The sequence below is a fragment of the Phyllobates terribilis genome, unplaced genomic scaffold (genome assembly GCF_046119375.1).
Source record: "Phyllobates terribilis strain yellow unplaced genomic scaffold, ASM4611937v1 Scaffold_9__5_contigs__length_417890890, whole genome shotgun sequence".
Lineage (NCBI taxonomy): Eukaryota > Metazoa > Chordata > Amphibia > Anura > Dendrobatidae > Phyllobates > Phyllobates terribilis.
In genome coordinates this window covers 135,436,530-135,459,177 of record NW_027362769.1, presented here as the reverse complement: position 1 = coordinate 135,459,177, position 22,648 = coordinate 135,436,530, and the positions used below count along the sequence as shown (strand labels likewise).

Sequence of the window (22,648 nt, the reverse complement as noted above, 5' to 3'; positions counted from 1 at the left end):
TTTTACTATGGGCCTAAAAAGGTAGTTCCTAACTATCTGCCCTTTCTATCCAGCACCGGCTCAGAGTGGTCATTGACCGCTCCTGCCGGTGATTCAGCTGCTTCACGTCAATAGGAGTAGCTCTTCTTCCGAGCTGCTCTGTTGATGGGGTGTGACTACTGACGTCGTGCTGATTGACAACCAGCTTCCCGCAGATAGGCAGAGGGGAGCTGGCTGTCAATCAGCATGACGTCGGCAGTCACGCCCCGTCAACAGAGAAGAGTGGAAGAGAAGCCACTGCCTTGTCGACATGACGTCAGCAGAAGCAACTGAACTGACGGCAAGAGCATTTTTGTTCGGGGTTCCGGCTTGTTCGTGCAAAAAATCGGCTCCGCCCACAAACATCCCTGATTTGCAACGCTTGGCACTTCAGGGCTGTTCATGGGCAGAGCCGATTTTTTGGCGCGAACAAGCCGGAACCCCGAACACGAAACCGAATTTAAAATGCCGAATAAATTCGCTTAACACCATCTGTGACTACTCCGTGCCGGCAGATATTAGTTCCGAGCACATAGTTAAAAATTTTTGCTTTACTCACTATTTTACCACTTGTCATCTTTTTCCAAATGGCAAGGTCCATACATTCTGGAAACTAAGATATTATGAACATGGCCATATTACAGATCGATGCAGCATGGATAGGTCAGACAGTACAAGCCCATACTATAATTAACACAAGTTGCATATTTTATACAAAGTCATACACAAGTTAAGCCACTGAGTCAATGAGAAGACAACTCGTGATATTTTCTACAGCATGCCATTATCACAGTGGTATTTTCCCTTAGAAGCATATCCATAATGGCACCATATATGGGGTGAAGATACCTAAAGCGCCCCGCACTCCACCCGCTATCCCCCCAAAAAAAGTTAAAGTTGGTTGAACTGGGCAACTTAATGTATATGGACATTTCATGAATCTTCCCCAACAGACATCTGGGGAGGTAAGGATTATTTTGTTTTTCAGCTAGATAAGCCCCTGCATGAGACTCATGCTTCTTCACTAGATAATATGTGAGCTGAACGTTCATGTATATGGAGAGTAAGAAGCGTCAGCTAAAGGAGCAATGAGCTGACAGCTTTCTCAAATGCATGGGCAACTTAGAGCTGGGTTCTGTTCTTCAGCTTGAGGAGCCATGCTCACAGCCTTACCAAAGAGGAACATGAAGTCCACATGGTGCAGATAATTAGCATGCTGCCAAAATGGATGTGCACCTAAACCAATACTATGTATATGGACGCTAAGGCTATGTTCCTACAATGAGCTTTTGGTCAGTTTTGATGTTGTAGATCTTCAGCACATATTAAGTAAAATAGGTTAGTTGCGTTTTTTTCAAAAATATGCAGCTTAAGAAAAAAAGTCACTAAAAACTCATTGCGGGAAAGTAGCCTAAAGGTGAGAAATGCAAGACACACACACACAAACACACATATATATGTCTGTAAAGATACTTGATCTCAAAACACACAAGAAAATTCACCACGAAAAAAAAATAATAACACAGCGCTTCAGTCTTTCCATGCCATTTACCAGCACATAAATTGGCCTAGGTCTAGTTCAATTTTGTACTCATTATAGCACCGAGACAGAAGCACAAAGATAGCCTTTCCCTCTATTCTCTCTCCGAGCTGAAAACACAACGGTGGCCAAATTCAGTCGCATCCAGAAGGGTGTTTTTTTTTTCCTCTTGCTTGACAAGTTGTTGTAATTGAAATGAAGTCTAATCAGACTCATTACTGTTTTCAGCAATTTGCACCACCGAAGATGCTTATTAGGTAACTGTGTTTAATAAACCACTCTCTAGAAAAATAACAGTAATGAGCCCTTAACAGTCAATCCGCAGTGTGAATGTAATTTGAAAAGTGTTACTGGTGCTGAATTGATTTTCACATTTAGTAGTGTCATAATCAAGTCTTAGAAATCGGCAAAGAAGAGGCCATAAAGAGGTAAGTTGCACAAACAGACTGACTCAAAAGAAAAGGGCATGTTTGAATTAGAGAGTAAACTACCGGTGCACAAAATCGTTTTCCTTGAAAAGCTTATTTGCTTCATTCAAGGACAAAGCAGGCAAGTTTCTATTCACTCTGTACTATACGTATACAATTACAATACAATGAATCACTGCATATAGAAATGTAAATCTGAATATATAGTATTTATAATGGAATTTACACACACAAACCTACAGTATAGACCAAAAGTTTGGACACACCTTCTCATTTAAAGATTTTTCTGTATTTTCATGACTATGAAAATTGTACATTCACACTGAAGGCATCAAAACTATGCATTAACACATGTGGAATTATATACTTAGCAAAAAAGTGTGAAACAACTGAAAATATGTCTTATATTCTAGGTTCTTAAAAGTAGCCACCTTTTGCTTTCATGACTGCTTTGCACACTCTTGGCATTCTCTTGATGAGCTTCAAGAGGTAGTCACTGGAAATGGTTTTCACTTCACAGGTGTGCCCTGTCAGGTTTAATAAGAGGGATTTCTTGCCTTATAAATGGGGTTGGGACCATCAGTTGTGTTGTGCAGAACTCTGGTGGATACACAGCTGATAGTTCTACTGAATAGACTGTTAGCTGCTTTTTTCTTGCCATAATACAAATTCTAAGTAAAGAAAAATGAGTAGCCATCATTACTTTAATAAATGAAGGTCAGTCAGTCCGAAAAATTGGGAAAACTTTGAAAGAGTCCCCAAGTGCAGTTGCAAAAACCATCAAGCGCTACAAAGAAACTGGCTCACATGAGGAAAGCCCCAGGAAAGGAAGACCAAGAGTCACCTCTGCTTCTGAGGATAAGTTTATCAGAGTCACCAGCCTCAGAAATCGCAGGTTAACAGCAGCTCAGATTAGAAACCAGGTCAATGCCACACAGAGTTCTAGCAGCAGACACATCTCTTCAACAACTGTTAAGAGGAGACTTTGTGCAGCAGGCCTTCATGGTAAAATAGCTGCTAGGAAACCACTGCTAAGGACAGGCAACAAGCAGAAGAGACTTGTTTGGGCTAAAGAACACAAGGAATGGACATTAGACCAGTGGAAATCTGTTCTTTGGTCTGATGAGTCCAAATTTGAGATCTTTGGTTCCAACCACCGTGTCTTTGTGCGACGAAGAAAAGGTGAACGAATGGACTCTACATGCCTGGTTCCCACCGTGAAGCATGGAGGAGGAGGTGTGATGGTGTGGGTGTGCTTTGCTGGTGACACTGTTGGGGATTTATTCAAAATTGAAGGCATACTGAACCAGCATGGCTACCACAGCATCTTGCAGCGGCATGCTATTCCATCCGGTTTGCGTTTAGTTGGACCATCATTTATTTTTCAACAGGACAATGACCCCAAACACACCTCCAGGCTGTGTAAGGGCTATTTGACCAAGACGGAGAGTGATGGGGTGCTACGCCAGATGACCTTACCTCCACAGTCACCAGACCTGAACCCAATCGAGATGGTTTGGGGTGAGCTGGACCACAGAGTGAAGGCAAAAGGGCCAACAAATGCTAATCATCTCTGGGAACTCCTTCAAGATTGTTGGAAGACCATTTCCGGTGACTACCTCTTGAAACTCATCAAGAGAATGCCAAGAGTGTGCAAAGCAGTCATCAAAGCAAAACGTGGCTACTTTGAAGAACCTAGAATATAAGACATATTTTCAGTCGTTTCACACTTTTTTGTTAAGTATATAATTCCATGTGTTAATTCATAGTTTTGATGCCTTCAGTGTGAATGTACAATTTCCATAGTCATGAAAATACAGAAAAATATTTAAATGAGAAGGTGTGTCCAAACTTTTGGTCTGTACTGTATATATTCTATTATATATACTAAACACACACATACTATATTGTATTGTATATCGTATGTACAGTATTGTGTGTGGCCTCCACGTGCCTGTATGACCTCCATACAACGCCTGGGCATGCTCCTGATGAGGTTGTGGATGGTCTCCTGTGGGATCTCCTCCCAGACCTGGACTAAAGCATCCGCCAACTCCTGGACAGTCTGTGGAGGAGATCCCACAGGGCTGGGAGGAGATCCCACAGGAGACCATCTGCAACCTCATCAGGAGCATGCCCAGGTGTTGTAGGGAGGTCATACAGGCACGTGGAGGCCACACACAATACTGAGCCTCATTTTGACTTGTTTTAAGGACATTACAGCAAAGTTGGATCAGCCTGTAGTGTGTTTTTCCACTTTAATTTTGGGAGTGACTCCAAATCCAGGCCTCCATTGGTTAATAAATTTGACTTCCATTGATGATTTTTGTGTGATTTTGTTGTCCGCAAATGCAACTTTGTACAGAACAAAGTATTCAATGAGAATATTTCATTCATTCAGATCTAGGATGTGTTATTTGAGTGTTCCCTTTATTTTTTTGAGCAGTGTATATTACACACATATATATAAAATTATATGTAAATTCTATATATAATGAACGCACATTTTATATACATATACACACACATTTATATATGTCATGATTCATTGTAATGGTTTTTACAATATTAGAAATATAAATCAAAACCAAAGAAATGAGCTGGAACTCACGGTGATGTGATGCAAGTGCAATGTGTAGGTTCATATTCACACTGTGGCCATTAACAAACATAACCTAGGTTAAAAACAAGAACAAATTTAGCAAAGACACTCCAGTAAGTAAATAAATAAATATTACATGTAAATAACATAGGATACTTGGATAAAAGACCATCCTGATACACCCTGTCACTGTGGGATGGCTTTTATGCTTTTTTGATTTGTTTGTTAATGGCCACAGTGTGAATGTGTACCTACACATTGCACTTACATCACTATGTGTTGCAGCTCATTTCTTGGGTTTTGCTTTAGCTTTTTGTACTTTTGTACGTTCAGGGGTGTGGCTCCCCTTTTTGGGCTGTGCAGTGAGTCTCAATAGCTTGCCACAAGTAGGAGCAAAACAGTCAGACCTAGGTCCTGCTCCGCCTCTGTCTATTGAAGCCGTCTGGCACATAGAGGGGTTTAATACTAAAGATAGAACCATCCTGATTGGGGTACACCTTGTTACTTACCGAGGTGTATTTGCTCATTTTGTTTTTATCCGAGGGTTATGAATATTAAAACCGTTTTAGTTCCAAAAAATAGCAGCACAGCCTAGTTGGTTACAAAGCTTATCCAAGTATTCCGGCTCTACTGAAAAAAATAATAATAAAAAAAATAAAAAAAGGCAGCGCATTCAATTTGGTGAAAAAAGTGTAAGGACCCTTTATTCACCCACACCAGCTACGATTCTGCTCTCTCTATGGAGCCTTTTGCAAGCAGCTTTCTTATCAAACTCAAACGGCAGGCGTTACCTTAATGCTCGTAAGCTATATATATATTTTTTTCATTTCCAACCATGTAAATTCTACCAATACAATTGTAAGTATTTAAAAATATTCACTTATGTCTTGACACTGCCACTACAGACTTGTTATAGCAGTCCCTTTAATTACCTCCCCTAACATCCAGCTTAGGTATTCAGTGACCTGGTCACACGTGCCATGTAGGCAAGTTCCACCGCGCGGATGTTTTTATATACAAGGTAGAAAATCCCTCCACGATAAATTACATCACAATCATTTCAATTAAATAAATGAAATCTCCAGATATTAAGACAGACATGAAACATTAGATTGCAGTAACCATGTTAAAAGTCAAATTAGTGCACTTAATGGAAAATAGTTCTCTTTATTTGGCTCTTCTGTAATCAAAACTAAAAGTTTTTTTTTTTTTTTTTTTTATAAGGTATTACTATAACCATGCACTTAATAAAATATTAAAGCTAATGTATAGGCTTTCAAATAGTTAAGCAAATATACACAATATAAAGGGTCCAAAGGATGACGCAGACCTGCGTTTTGGACTTAAGAAATTGCAATCACTACAGAAACAATGAGACAGGTGATAAACAGTGGTGTGAAAAAGTTCTGATTTCTTATGCTTTTGCATGTTTGTGGCACTTAAATGTTCCAGATCACAAAACAAAATTTCATTAGACAAAGTAACACAAATAAACACAGAATGCAGTTATAAATTAAGGTATTTTTATTAAGGGAAAAAGAAATGCAAACCTACAGGGCCCTATGTGAAAAAGTGATTGCCCCCCCCTCCACCTTAAAAACATAAATTAACTGTGGTTTATCACATCTTTGGGAAGCGGAGTTCAATTTCCCTAGCCACACACAGGCCTGATTACTGCCACACCTGTTCTCAATCAAGAAATCACTTAAATAGGACCTGCCTGACAAAGTGAAGTAGACAAAAAGATACTCAAAACCATGCTGCAATCCCAAGAAATTCAGGAACAAATGATAAACAAAATAATTATTATTATTTTTTATTACAGCTCCATTTATTCAATGGCGCTTTACATGTGAAAAAGGGGATATACATAGCAAAAACGATTACAAAAATCTTGAACAAAAACGCAACAGCAAGCTGGTACAGGAGGAGAGAAGACTATCAGTCTGCAAAAGGTTATAAAGCCATTTCTAAAGCTTTGGGACTCCAGCAAACCACAGTGAGAGCCATTATTCTCAAATGGCAAAAACAAGGAACAATGGTGAACCTTCCCAGGAGCGGCTGGCCGACCAAAATTACCCCTAGAGCACAGCGATGACTCATCTAAGAGGTCACAAAAGAACCCACAACAACATCCAAAGAACTGCAGGTCTCACTTGCCTCAGATAAGGCCAGTGTTCATGACTCCACCATAAGGAAGAGACTGGGCAAAAATGGCAGCATGGCAGAGTTACAAGATGAAAACCACTGCTGATCAAAAAGAACAGGAAGACTCATCTCAGTTTTGCCAGAAAACATCTTGATGATCACCAAGACTTTTGGGAGAATATCTGTGGACTGAAAACACAAAAGTTGAACTTTTTGGAAGGTGTATGTCCCATTACATCTGGTGTAGAAGTAACACAGCATTTCATAAAAGGAACATCATACTAACAGTAAAATAGGGCGGTGGTAGTTTAAGGATATGGGGCTGTTTTACAGCTCCAGGACTTGGAAGACTTGCTGTAAAATGGAACCGTGAATTCTGCTGTCTACCAAAAAGTCCTGAAGGAGATATGTCCGGCCATCTGTTCGTGACCTCAAGCTGAAGCACACTTGGGTTATGCAGCAGGACAATGATCCAAAACACACCAGCAAGTCCACCTCTGAATGGCTTAAGAAAAACAAAATTAAGACACTGGAGTGGCCTAGTCAAAGTCCTGACATTAATCTAATTGAGATGCTGTGGCCATGTCCTTACAAAGGCTGTTCATGTTTGGAAACCCTCCAATGTGGCTGAATTACAACAATTTCGCAAGGATGAGTGGGCCAAAATCCTTCCACAGCAATGTAAAAGGCTCATTGCCAGTTATCGCAAATGCTTGATGGCAATTGTTGCTGCTAAGGGTGGCCCAACCAGTTATTAGGTTCAGGGGGCAATCACTTTCACACAGGGCCCTGAAGGTGTGGATTTCTTTTTCCCTTAATAAAGACCTTCATGCAAAAACTGCATTTTGTGGTTACTTGTGTTATCTTTGTCTAATATTTAAATTTGCTTTGTGATCTGAAACATTTGTGTGTGACAACCATGCAAAAGAATAAGAAATAAGGAAGGGGGCAAACACTTTTTCATACCACTGTATGTGAAAATTCAAATTTGTTTCATACGGAGCGACATCTATAATATTGCATACTAGTATATTGATTTTTTATTTGTTCAAATATTATAGTCCACTCTTGAGAATTTATTTTTTTTTTTTTTACCCCCTCCTAAAAAAAGATTACTTGCACATTGACACTCTTCTAAATCAGTTGTGTCTAGAATTGCAGATCGTTCACTTGTATATGGTTTGAGCTATACACACATATATAGGCACAGCCTGTGGATTAAAGAGGTAATTTTGTGGAAAAATAAGCAGAGCCCTTTTTTAATACTTACAAAAAAATAACCAAAAGATAACAAAAAATGGAAAGGCTAAATAAACTTGAATCAAGAAAAGGCTATAGTTTTAAAGAGGACAAAACTGAAAGAGACAAATGTTGAAAAAAGAATGGCACCGGGATAAGTAGAGAAAACAGCAATGACTAAAAGACGCTATGATCTAAAACGCGTCGACCCTAATAACGCGTCGACCCCTTCCTCCCTGGGTTTGTGACTAATATGCTGTGATTTATATACTTTTTAATATATATATGGAATAAAGACTGCTGATTTTAATGGATTTCTAAGGCTGGATCTCTTCTGCTATAAAGTAGAGAAGACTTCATACAAATTTATAGGTTAAATGAACATTGTAGAATGGAAGAAGGCAATAGGACAAGTTAAGGCTTGATTTTTAAGCATAGGTATGAATTGTGCAAGTATCTCAAGTATCGGAGTAATGAAAGTAGAATTACAGATGTAGATTAGCACAAAGATCAGGTCAGGGGCTAAGGGGTTGACGGTCTAGGAGTGGCTAGGGTCAAGAGAGCAAAACAGAATGAAGTTCAGTGAAAATCCACAAGTTTTGTAATTGAAATTGGATGATACAGTATGGATCAGACCAGTCGAGATTGGGAATTTTGATTAGAAATTAGATTATAAAGAGATTCCTGCTTTATCTATATAATCTTAATATAATGGACCATTAAGTCCGAGACCAGACGCTTGCTTCATGGCTTACACGTTTGAAAGATTCTTTTGATAAAGATTACCCTCCTGTATTGCCCTGCAACTTTTTATGTACAAAAAAAATATATATATTCTTTTTACTTTTAGTGGGAAGGGGTTGGCATTGATGCTCTGTAGGGCTGGGCAAAAAGTTAATGAGATTAGAAAATTTCAACTGTGTACACTTTAACCCCTTTACAATCAGGTGATTATATGGTTTTACGCATTTATTTTTCCTCCTCTTCTTCAAGGAGCCATAACTTTTTTATTTTTTAATCAACATGGCCCACAAAAAAACAAACCCTCATATGGCTAAGCTGTGGTTAAAAATGGGACCATACACTATATTACAAGTCCAAAAAAAATAAATTCCAAGTGGTATTATGGTACGAGTTACATAATTTAAATTTTTGATTCAACTCCATTATTTTGAGTCTGGGAAAATGGGGGATATTCAAATTTTTATATTTTTTTAAACCTTTTAATTTTTTTACTTTATTTTTAGACCCTCTTAGATGACTTGAATTTGAGACTGACAGCAGCATTTAAGGGGGTAAAGAGCAGAGACTCGAGCAAGTTCTGGTTGCTGCAGTTAGAGGCAGGGGACGGCTGTAAAACACAGCTGGCACTGGTCTTATGTGGAGCGGGCTCAGCACCTGAGCCAACTACATACAGCAACTCCGGATAGGAAGGGTTAATACCGCTTAGATAAATTGCCAGAAACTGCCATTGGGCAAAAATGATGCCATTTCCAGAAGTAAGAAAACCTTTTCTCTTTGTTCACACCTCATTTAATTCCTATAATTTAAATAGTGAAACATCATTATTTAGATCAATTAGATTTAATTGTGAGCCCCACTGGGATAAGGGACAGAAAAAATATCCTCAGTTCATCATCGTGAAAAATATATGTGACACATAAGTAATGGGAAATAACAAAGCATAATAATTACAATTTTACCTTTTACAGATGCCCTTAGAGAATTTTTAGTGAACTGTGTATGAAAATCAAGCAACTTACAGCATTTTTTTTTCTATTTCTAGTTGATCAGCTGTTACATTTTTCATAAAAGTGTCTAGTATAGAGAAAAAAGAAAATGGTATTCTGTGATGTGTCTGGTATGATTTCTCATTCCAAAGCACTTAAATGTGTATGAGCTGTAATACCAGACAAAACCTTAAGACAGGAGTGGCGCTGTTTTCTTTTCTTTTTCTTTTAAATCGTGGAAAACCCCTTAAAGTAGTAATTCTCTAATCTTTCCATTCCAGCATAATTACACACCTATTACAGCCTATCATAATAAATGTTTGAGAATGGACGTGTGCGAGTATGTATTTATATATAATCCTTATAACACCAAGAAGGAAAAGTCCACATGTTGCTTGTGCTACTGTGAGAAGCCGGCATGGCCTAAAACGTGCTACCAGGGTCAGCAGCGTCTCCAGACTTGTCTTCATTTGAGCCCATCTGGGACATCATTGGTGGGCCATTGCAAAGGGAGTTGCCAGCAGTGGATCTTGATGATCTGCGTACCCATGTGCATATCAGAATATTATCATTATTATTATTATTTATATAGGACCATTGATTCTATGGTGCAGTACTAGAGAAGGGGTTACATACAAAATACAGATCACTTACAGTAAGCAAACTAACAGTGATCGACAGGTACAGTGGGAATAGAACCCTGCCCTTGTGGGCTTACATTCTACAATATCCATCAGACAACCATTGCTGACCTTACTGATAGCAAATAATGAAAAAAAAAAGAGAAAAAATCCATCAGGCCATGAAAATATTGCAAGGGATATCCATAGATTCAGAGTTTGTTCGGTGCACAGCTCTTCAGGGCTGGTATCCATGAGTTGACAGAGAAGACAAAAAATGGAGGTGCATAATACGGCATCGGAAATGAAAAAAAGCCAATATTTATTTAGTCTACATTAAAGATCACGGCTAAAAAAATCAGGACATGTAACACCTTACGCATTTCGGGCAATGGTGTCCATACTCTACACTATTTTTAATCAGTTCTGGTGCCGGATTACGTACCTCCATTTTTTGTCTTCTCATTGATCGTAGCCAAGGCTGTAAGTGCTGGAATTTCTGCGTGTGGTCCACATACTCCCTATTAAATAAAATCAAGTTATTTTGAAAATTTTGTTTCCATTTTTTCATCATTTGCAGATCTTTAAATAAGTTTATCCATCCTGTGATTTCCTTAACGCTTCCTTCTTGGTGTTGTAATTACAATGTTGAGGACTGTATAAAACAATAATCTAAGATAGATATGAATATATACACATTATAATATATTATAATATATATACATGCATATATGTTTCTTGAGTGATGCACTGCATATTTAGTAAATATTTTTAGATTTTATATTATTAAAGCTGTGATCTACGTTGAGAAGATTGCCTATAATATCCAATTTTTTTTCTTCTTTCTCGTCTTTCCTCCTTTTAGCCCTGCACTTGCTCTTCCTTATTGCACTTTCTACAGCTCTAGTAAGAAAGAGATCAAAGATAAAGTAAGGAGGCCTACAGATTGCTCCAAGAACAGAAAAAGATGATACTCTGTATCCCAGCCAGTGTGCCTATGATTGGCTTTATGGAAACTATGAACAAGGTAGCAGATCAGTGCTATTCGCTGCCTGCTGAAGTTGGCCTCATGAGGCCGCTTACTCCCCGCGGAGAGAGAATAGCCTTCATAAGCAAGAGGCCTCTATTAGCAGCATACAAAGCACAGTCTCCCATTACGGAGCACCATTATCTCATTAAAGAGACAGCAGGGACAATGAAGACTTTTTTTTTTTTTCTCTCGTTTAAGACTATGGACATTTTTCTTCCCGTTGAGAATGACAACATGAGAAAGATATGGTATAAAAATGACCACAAAAAAAAAAAAAAATGATATCAATGGAGCGATGGCAGCAAGAAATTTATAGATTCTCTCAAATAAAATTACTTTTTATATTAATAAAAGGAAGTGTCCATCTTTTGGGTTAGACTGTTAACATTTAGTTGAAAAAAAATTCTTCTCTCTACATCTGTCCTTCCGGCAATTATAGACATTAAAAAAAGGGATGGGTTTAATTTTTGTAAACCTCCCTCCAACCCATATCCCCGAGAAACAACACCATTTTTTTCCATCGGCTGTGGATTAAAGTAAATGGGATTTAGGTGCAAAACTATATAGAAACAATGGACAAGACCAAGTTTCTGAAGGATAAACAGATTTTCACTTTTAAATCTTTAACTATCTCTTGAATAGGGTATTACTAATACCCTTAAAAGGAACCTGACAGCATATATCCTTACATATGTTTGTAGTGATATAGCTGTTTGTGCACAATAAAACGAGACCTTTTTTTTGGTAGCGATCCGATGTGCGAGTCAGGAGAAATCTAGGCTAGAAGACATATGTAAATCATGCTGTAAGTGCAGTGGGGAGGGCTTCAATATTTTTTGACTGATTCTTCCTAGTGCAAGATTTTATGCTAGATTTCTTATAACTGGCACATCTAATATTTACAAAAAGATATTTTTTGGGGGAGGGGAGGAAAATCCTATTCAGTCATACTACTACCTTCATATTTAAAAGCATGCCTACATTTCAGTGGACGTTATAAGATGAATACTTGGCATGCAGAGACCAGCTCTGCCCATGCAAGTGATGTCACTTTCAGGGGCAGCGCTGGTCTCTGCGTTCCGGGTATTCTTACAACGCACATTGACAGTGCGCTCTGATGCCGGGGCTTGTTACTACTGATCTGAGCCAAAGAGAGAGGGAACTGCCAATCTGCACATCGCGCAGTGACAGAGCTGGGACGAGTCTAGCCCCTGAAATGAAGGTCACTGATGACTCTTCATTTCAGGGAGGGTACAAGGGTTGCAGCACGCTGACCGCAGCCTGTGTCCCCTGATAACGCTTTGTTTGAGTATCCCAGAATGCCCTGGGATTTTAAAAAGAAGCAACATCAACAAGGAAGTTGTAAAAAAAGAAAAAAGAAGCAGTAAGATACTGCAGTTAGAGAAGGATAGGGAATATTTAATTTAAGTATATTAGAAAACAGAATAGATTATAGCATCAAATAGATAGGGATTTAGGATGAAAATTAATTTGTATTTCAAACCAGAATATAAATTTAAAAAACTGATAAAATAAGAAAATATATAAAATAAATACTCACAGATAATTATACATTTTTTATATCTTTTTTTAAAAATCTAAAATATATTTTTTAGAATTATTTAAACCATTTCCCTCTATGTTACAAAATTGTAAAATTCTCTGAAAAAGGTTTGAAAGAAGAAAGATGTAAAATAAAATATGACATTTTCAGATACATAAATATCACCCATCTCCCATTATAATATAAGGTTCTATTATAAAAAGATTATTGTGGAAAAACTTTCAATAAATATTCCATTTTGCAGTAGCGGACTGTAAATCAAATGAACTTTTCCCGAGGTAGACAAAATATTAAAAGTGCAACCGCATCCAGCTTTTAACATAAAAATTACTTATCTGGATCAGGAAATACTGAGGTAAGATAATGTGAAACAATCACATCCACCTACTTGAAATTCGGGTTTCTCATAAATCAATCATAAGGATACAATTGTGTAATTTCATCACATGATAGATCGCGTAGACATATCACAATAAAATGTATTCCTCGCTTACAGAAGGTAAGCGCATACATGGAGAAGTCCTCAAATTGGGCTATATTCCTCTGCATCATAAAAGCTACTTCGGACTAAAGAGCGATCTGCTTGGGAAACATTTTTCTGCTTCCAAGGACCTTTCATCTGCTTGGGAAAAATAGGTCCTTGGAAGCAGAACATTCAATGGTGTCATAGATTTTACCCACTATTTGTAAGTATGGTCTAGTCAGGAGGAGATTGGGGAGAAAAAAAATGTAATAGGGTTTTTTTTGGTGGTACACATATAATAGATCTAGAAACCTTACTCACCTGGTGAGGTTGTGAGCACATAACACTTTCGGAGCAAAAATGAACCAGCCGCTGCCAACCACGGCTTAAAAATCAAGACGATATTCAAATAGGATACATAGATGGTTTTCTGAGCTACTGATGAAGTTCCACAAATGAAGCTAGGACACACAAGATGAAGGAATATGCGATTTTATTATCTATACATTTCGAAGTTCTCCAACTTCTTCCTCAGGATACAACCAAAGTTGGAGACAACAGTCTGTGGTTGTATCCTGAGGAAGAAGTTGGAGAACTTCGAAACGCATAGATAATAAAACCGCATATTCCTTCATCCTGTGTGTCCTGGTTTTATCGATGGAGGTTCATCAGCAGCGCAGAAAACTACCTATTTATACTATCTGAAAGCACGGTCTAGGTAATACATTATTTCTAGACTATTCATGTACCTATTCTTTTTTAACGGTCTGCACCCCATCTCACCCCATCGTCAACATGTGGAGCTGGTATGCATCATCTTCAGGGTATAGACACTAAGTCGTTGAGCTCATTTTTACTATTTCTCTTATGACATCATGGACTTAATTTCTCTGGCCCTCATTGTCTTCTCGATGGGTGTCAATGAAATGATCAGGCTTAGCTAGCTGCACAACTAGTTGGGTGCAATGTAGGCAACTACTGTTGATAACCTATTTGGATGGATTCCAAAGGGAAACATTTTTCAGTCCTGTATTTGCAGCCAAATCTGCAGAAAAACTCAATGGCAGAAGTGTACGAAACATGTGATTATAAGGCATGTAATCCCAATGCAAGACCATTTTTTGGGCAAATTGTATCAGAATTCTCACAAATTTAGCTTAACAAACCTTCTCCAATGTTAATTTTACTACACAATAGCAAAGAAACATAATCTGGCTTGAAAATATATAAAGTAATTGATGGTAATAGCTACAGTGGCATCTGACCAGGGCTGTAGAGTCGATAAGCCAAACTTCCAACTCCGAAATTTCCATGCCACCGACTCTGACTCCCTCGTACATGGCTCATGTTTAAGTGATAAATTTACTGTAGCACAGATTAATCTCAGCTAAAAGTCTAGACCCTTAGATCAGGAATAGGACGGACATTTATAGGACATTTCATAACTTTCCCAAATTCTTATGAAAAAATATTCCCCACAAACTGCATTGAACTACTGTACCCAATTTATTATGTATTTTAGCAGTTGGAGTCGGTCCATTTTATACAGACTCTGACTCCACCAAAATGGGCTCCAACTCCACAGCCCTGCATCTAACTTATACATTTTTTTTTTCTTTCAAGTCTTGATTCATCAGTCAAATTTCGGTGTTTCTTTGTGTAATTTGTAATGGTGTACATTTTTTGCAGCAGTGCACAGCTAAAAAATTCACCAAATTCATAAAAAGAGGTACACTTGCCCTGATGAATTTGGGGCATCATACTGCAGTTCAATATTTTTCAAGACTGGCATGCAAAACTTCAGTCTTGATGACTTTAAATATATTGTACCTAATAGCTAATTTTTGTAGGATATGGAGCAAAAGGGGTTATTTCTTGCTGAGTAATTCGGACTAAGAATATTGCACTGTTTTGTGAATTTTCCATCCATTATGTAAGCCACAGTTCCTCTTTTTGCTCAAGTGTTCTTATCGACCCACACGAACATTCATTCACTAGATATTCATTCCACAAATAAATTCTAGAAGCCTCGAGAAACTCATTTATAATTTTATTTTACAAACTCCTAAAATTGTTTTTATTTTCTCCATCAGGCTGCCACCCAATCTCAAGTTGCTCACTTTCCCTCAAAAGATTTTTCCAAACTTTTCAAGTTTCTTTTTAGACTATTCTAAGCAATGTGTTTAACCATTTTGGTCCAGAGCAAAAGTCTACTTGGTACTGTACTTGGTCTGATTGATAAAGACTTCCAAAATACAAACAAAAATTGGATGATTCGCACTATTTTTTGAAAAGCAAAAACAGCATCCCAATTTAATCTATTAGAAGCAATTTTCACATTTATTACATATCGATTTTGAATATTTCCATTTTTACATAGGATTAAGAAAGTCGGGATTAAAAGCAATTAAAACTACATTTCCAAAATGCTACAAAAAATTGTCTTACAATTTTAAAAAGGAAGATTTTCATTCACCACTGACTTTTGACCATACAAAGTTGGAGAGAATACATTGATATTTAAGGAAGAAAGTTACACTAAAGTAGGTTTGATGGGCTATTTTACATTAAGCAAAACCAGATATGACATTTTCTTAAAAGGTCTACATGGCGAAGACAAAAAATACCCTAAATGGTTCACTTAAAAATGGCTGCTGAGCTTGACTGCCTTTTTAATATATGTAATGTTTTAGGAGAAAGACGGCAGTACTCGACATGTTTTTCTAATATAAATCTCTGGTGAGAACTGGGTATTTTCAAGATCAGTTACATAGCATACTCTAGGAATGATTAAAGTGTCTCTCACTGTACTTTCAATGATATACTATTTGAGAGAAGGCTCTGGTGCTCTGTGTTAGAAGAATTCATGCTGTGATTAATAGGTTAGAATCTGTTCGCGGATGATGTTTTATAATACACTGAACACTCATTATAGGGCGTTAGATAACTTTTTCTGTCAATCTCTTTTTAGCATGAACAGAAGGACTTGTCTAGTGCTGAATGGAGACCAAAAAAACACCTCAACGGCCTCTCAGGTATCAGGTAAGCATAATAACACACACAACCAAATACAACTCGGTGGCAAGATAAATCCCGTATGTGATGGGAACGGAAGAGACAAAGTTCTATAAACAACTTTCATAGAACATTCTCCAACACTGAAACATCAACCTTGGGTGGAAACTTAATCCTTTAAAAAAGCACTCCCATCAATGTTTTTATCTTCTTAATATATTGCAGTCATCATATTATACAGCACTGTGTACTTACAATTGCTCATTTTGCCTTTCTACCCAGTTAATTCTTCTCTTTTCCATTAGGTCTATGACATCACGTGATTAAAAACTGACTAGCTGAATCCTTCTAAGCTCCATGTAGAAATATGAAGTCTATTTTCCCTGCATGAGTCATAAGTCAATGCAAGAGTCCCTGGCAGGGGAAGGGGGGAGCAGCTGGGTCAGGAGATGAATATGGGAATGATAAATGCAGGGATAAGAGACTTCCTGTTTCTACATATACCTAATGGAAAACAGAAGAATTAACTCGGTAGAAAGGCAAAAATGCGCAATTGTAAGTACACAGTGCCATATAATATGATGACTGCAATATATTAAGAGGATAAAAAAATGATGGGAGGAGGAGGAGCAGGGCTTCTTTAAGATCTGTTCACAGTTTAGATTTTTCTTTGGCAAATCTGGTGTGTACTTTACAAGAGGATCTATGGCAAACACTGATTTTGGTCATGGATTTTCCATTGAATTTTTTATGATTATTAGCTCCACTGTCATTTGATGAGGACCAACTATGGCTTTCCCATGTGGAATCAGCTAAAATAATCATGAGGCTCATTCTAATTGCAGATTATTTTTTTCTAGACTATCACATAGGTTTTTTCGATAGTAAGTGAATGGGGAATTGAATAGTAGATGAAGAAAGAAAAATCTGAAGTAGTGTACTCTTCTGTATGTTCTACAATGCTGAATTTAATTTAGAACATAATATCTATCCAGGGACTGTATCTATTAAGGTTTCTGACAATGTCTTTGCACCTTGGTCACTCCAATACCCGCATGATCCTTTTGCAACATGGTAACAAGTAGATCCAGACATTTTACTCTCTTAAAAGGGAATCTGTCACTGGGTTTTTGCTACCTCATCTGAGAGCAACATGATTTAGTGGTCGAGACCTAGATTCTAGCGATGTGTCACTTACTGGGCAGCTTGCTGTCATTTTGATAAAATCACAGTTATCTCTACTGCAGATTTACCAGTTCTCTAAATGTTGAGCTCTGTATATAACCCTTCTCACATCACGGATTGGCAGCTTTCTGTGTACACTGTGCATAGGCAGAAAGCTACCAGTCAGTGGAGGGGACGGGGTTATACAAAAATCATGAATATGGAGGACTACCTAGCAGCAAGTTTACTAGTCCTCTAGTGATAAAATTATTGTTTTGTCAGCAGGAAATTATCGAACTCACAGCAAGAAGCCCAGTAAGCGACACATCACTGGAATTAGAGTATCTATATCAACATTATGCTGCTCTCAGATTAGGTGGTAAAAACCTGTTGACATATACCTTTTAAGTATCCTATCCTTGATTTTGGACATGCTATTGAGTCATCGAAAAACAAAATGGTGGAGAAAGGCAGAAAGCTGCAAATTTTGAAAGGCATGAGAATTCCATTGTTCACGGAAGTGGGGAAATTTTGCTCTACCACATTTTGACCAATATTGCTTACAGACGAGTAAGAAAATTAGAGATTAAGCGAATCCTTAGCATCATATATTGGCCAAAAGATCTTGATCCTGCCACAGGGTCACTCAAAGTTAAGACTTTATCAGAATTTTGACGCAAGTCATACTCATGTCAGAACTTAAGACTTTAAAAATTGTGCCATTTTTGTAACATGGACACAAGGTTTGGATCCTGCAGAAATGTTGGTTGGGACATGAGGAATGTTGTGATTCATCCCGAATCACAAAAATGGGAAAATATAGTAAACACCTGTAAACTGCTTTATGACTGGTGTTCTGTACATGCTGTCTACCTCTAACATGAGAGTTATTGTCTCCAAACTGTACCTCCCCAGCAGTAGCAAAAATTCCCCTCCTACAAAAAAAAAGCAAAAACCCTACTACTTCTAACATCCTAACGTGGTTTGACAAGCTGACGAGCCACAAGAGACAACTGTTATGGAGAAAACTATCCAGATTAGATAACCTACATAAAACATATATTGGTATTTATAAATGGCCATACAAAGTTGGGGTGTACAGCTACTATTTTAGGGAGTGAACATTCGATCACATTTTTGGTCATCGTCTAGTCCAGTAGACTACCTGTTCTTGAGTGGTAAGCTGTGAAAACTCAGTCATAAGCAAATGATTTACTCATAAGAAATAAAACTTTACATGATGTCAAATAATTTACCAGTCTCATTTGCTCCTAGCATTTAGACACTAAAAAGAAATAGAAAATTAGAGCAATTATTGTCAACACTTGAATGGTTTTCCAGGAGCACTTTGAGATATTGCAAATAACACTTTCTGTATTAAGCGTAAAGACGCTGAGTAAAGAGAGAAATGTTCAATTACACATCACAGAAGACTAGGATTCCAAGAAAAGTCTTTAGACAAGAAATATATATGAAAAAAATAGTATTTTTCTATAAGGTTTATGTTGAAGATCACTCACAATATGAACATTTAATTACCAATAAAGTACACCCAACGAGTATGCGACGGAGCTTCAGAAACATTCTATGGTTCTTAGATTTCCACCTTTGGACCATCTTACTGACTTCACTAATCTATTGTACAGGACCATTAAAAGTAAATGACCAACACAAGACTAATGTAAGATCATGAAGATTTTCTATAAAAAGTATGAAGATGAGGGATACAAGGGCAAGTGATGCTTATTTCTGCACAATTAGATCATTCCCTACTCATATGCAAATTTTTTAATAAATCCAGAAAACCCTTTAAGTTGCCCAGTTTATGATTTTTTTGTCCAAAACGATTAGTGTTTTTTTTTTTTTTTAAAGTGTAATTCAAATTTTTTTTTGTATGCTAGAACCCCTAAAATCGCCCTGTAGATAAGAGGATGGTGGAAAGGAGCAAAGAGGAAAACTCCAATCAATCAAAACATTGTGCAGAAGCGCTCAGCTCCTGTATGAGGCTCAATAAAAAGTCTATGGGCCACTTGTGCGTGAAGAGCTCAGAATTTCTGCTTAATAAGCCTTTTTGCACAGTGTTTTGTAGGATCAGTGAGGGTCCCAGAACATAGACCCATAGTGATCTACTTGATGTTTAAGGGGCTACCACATAGAAAAATTTTATCAGTTTATACAGAGATTAGCTACACTCTATTAAAATATCCAACTTGTCAATAATTTTTCTTTATCCCTCAATAATTTTTCTTTATCCCTTCACATATAACATTCTCCATAATAAAACTCTTGAAATTCAAAGGCTTACAACTTGACCTCGCTCATGCATCATGGTGGTGAATCCTGCGTGATAGATTTGGTGCATCTCGCTAGACATGTTAGGAACTGGCTTAAAGGGTTTGTCCCAAATGTATTTTCAGGAGCACATTCTTCTCCAATCTTCCAAATTCCTGTTTGCTGGGCGGTGGTGTTCTCCTGCTTGATTGACAGTTCAGACCAGTAGCATTAGGCTATGCGCCCACGTAGCAGATTTGATGCAGAGCGTTTTGCCTCTCTCTGGTAGAAAAAACACATGCAGATTTACATGCGTTTTTTCTGCCAGAGAGAAGTGTTTTTACATGCATTATTTCAAGCAGTTTTCCAAGAGATTTTGAGCATCACTTGGAAAAGTGCTTGACAAGTTGGTCACACAATATAAATCCATGCAACCGGCCTGGATTTATAATGTGTGAACAACTGATGCTTTAAATGCAGCATCTATAGTAAAAAAAAAAAAAAAAAGAGAATTAAAACAAAACAAAAAAAAACCCTGTATACTTACCTCTCCAGTCTCCTCCAGTCTGCTCCCGGCCACGTTCCCTCTCTTCGGCGTCCCATGGTGTACTGTCAGGCCTGCGGTGACATCATTTAGTCAGCTGATTGTCACGTGACCATCACCTGACCGCCGACGTCAGAGGTCGCGTGACCATCAGGTGACTAAATGACGTCACCGCAGGTCCTGACAGTACACCGCGGGACGCCAAGGAGAGAGGACGTGGCCGGGAGCAGACTGGAGGCCGCCGGAGAGGTGAATATACAGGTTTTGTTTATTTTTAACTTTTTTATTTCTTTTTTTCACCGCGTGGTAGCCGGGATGAAGAGGAGTTGTAGTCTCCTCTTCATCCCGGGTACCACACGCACCGTGTTACGCTGCAAATTCGCGGCCATTGAATTTAATTGAAACGCAGCAAATCCACATATACCTGCGGGTTTGCTGCGTTTCAATGTTCCTCAATGGCCGCGAATTTGCAGTGTAATCGCGGTAGAAATGGTCATGCTGCATTTTGCAACGCAATGCGAACTCGGCGCGCAAATTAGCACATCATGTGCACAGCACATCCGAATTCACATTGCTTTGCATAGCAGACTGTTTTACAAGCGTTTTCGCAGCCGCAAAAACGCTACGTGGACACATGGCCTTATCCCACCACTGTGCCCAAAACTGAGCACTCTCTGATGCAGGCACATAAAGCAGACGTGCAGCAGCACAGAGACTGCTCGGAATTCGCATGCTCCAATGGTCATAGCCATCTTCAGTACTTACAAGCTCAATAGTAAAGAGCTTGTAAGCACTGCAACTGTTCATCCACTGCTGCTAGACTGCATGGCAATAAGCCATGAACAATAAAATAAATAATGACAGTTCTGGAGAACAAGTAAATTGCAAAAGTTGATTATTTTTTCAAACACTTTGCTATTCTACTTTTCTACGAAGATGGGAATAACCCTTTAATTTAGACCTAATTTTTGTGCCAATCTTTAATGCAATTCTGATGCAATTTTAAAACACTATCTAATGAGGCATAAAATGTATCTAGAATATAATTAATCAGGCACTCCACATGTGCTCTAGGTTTTTTTTAATTTTTTGGGTGCGATTTCTAGGAGATTTTGCTTAACAGATCTGTCACTCTGTGTGCACCTAATATTCTTAACAAACCAGCAACTATCCTGCGACTTGCTGACAGCCAATTATCTGCCTGTACTGAATACTTAAGTATTTTTTAGGTGCTTTAGGATGCGTTATGCCGGCTCCTGGGATGTTTCTTTTGCCAATACCGGTCATAAATATTTATAAACTGACTTAGAAATGGGTAAAATATGGAAGCCATAAAAACCGTGTCATTTACAGATGCTTTTTTTCCACTATTTGTCTGCAGATCAATGGTCATTTTAAATGTTTTAGTATGTACAGCAAGTTTGCTTATTAAAATGATGCACATATACATTGCAAGTCGACAGAAGTTAGAAAAAAAAAAATAAGACATGAGAAGGATAATTGTCCTCAGCATCTTCTCCTTTGGCTTGGATTTGCAAACCGTTTCTTTTCTGCTTTCCAGTCTTCTTCAAATATATTCCTACATATAAAGCTTCAAACCTCACACTGGCAAGTTTGTATCTTTGCAATTTAAATTCAGTCACTGTATCGCTCTGACAAAAGCTACCAAACGGAGGGGGGAAGGCCATTCAAGCTGTTGACTGCAGGCATTTAAGATTTAATGGCAGCCCATGTCTGCTGGTGACTTTCAAGAAGAGGATATTATAAGTGGTGAGACAGGCTAAATTGTAGGTTTAGTCATCTGAAACGTTGATACATGCCAAAATGAAGACTTATGTCCACATAAGCATGTTAAGTGGATTGTGCCGGGGAAAAAAAAAATCCCCACATGGGATCAAATTATATAATTGTTTTCAATAAAGATCACATGCAGATAAGTCTCCGCGGCCTCATGGAAATTGAATATATTTTCTGTGCTTGGACTGACACATGGAGAAGAGTGTGGAAGAAAAAAAAACGGACTGAGGATTTTAAGATCTAAGGCGACTGTCCCCAGAGAAAGAACAGATACATATTTTTTTCTAAATGCCATTTTGTGCATTCTGAACTTACCAAACATTACATTTAAGAGACAGGCAGAGCAGAGAATAAAAGTCATATCTGGCAGGGGTAGGAAAGAGGGCAGGGATTCCACCAACAGCTAAAAAGTGCTTTGTGTTAATCAAATGCCTTTTTTTACATTAATTAAACTTGATAATGTTAAATGTATAAA

At 38.0% G+C, this 22,648-nt stretch overlaps 1 protein-coding gene across 3 annotated transcripts in view; it reads right to left on the bottom strand.

The window, feature by feature from the left end:
* Positions 1-22,648, bottom strand: part of FIGN (fidgetin, microtubule severing factor) — a 169,673-nt gene that overhangs the window by 28,508 nt on the left and 118,517 nt on the right. The window contains exon 3 of one of the 3 annotated variants that reach the window (XM_073647043.1): positions 10,771-10,846. The exons of 1 other annotated variant lie outside the window; for it this stretch is intronic. In XM_073647043.1, the coding sequence (XP_073503144.1) occupies positions 10,771-10,846 (76 nt within the window). Of the gene's footprint in view, positions 1-4,597; positions 4,662-10,770; positions 10,847-22,648 lie in introns of all 3 variants that reach the window. One more of the 3 variants, XM_073647044.1, reaches the window with a different exon arrangement.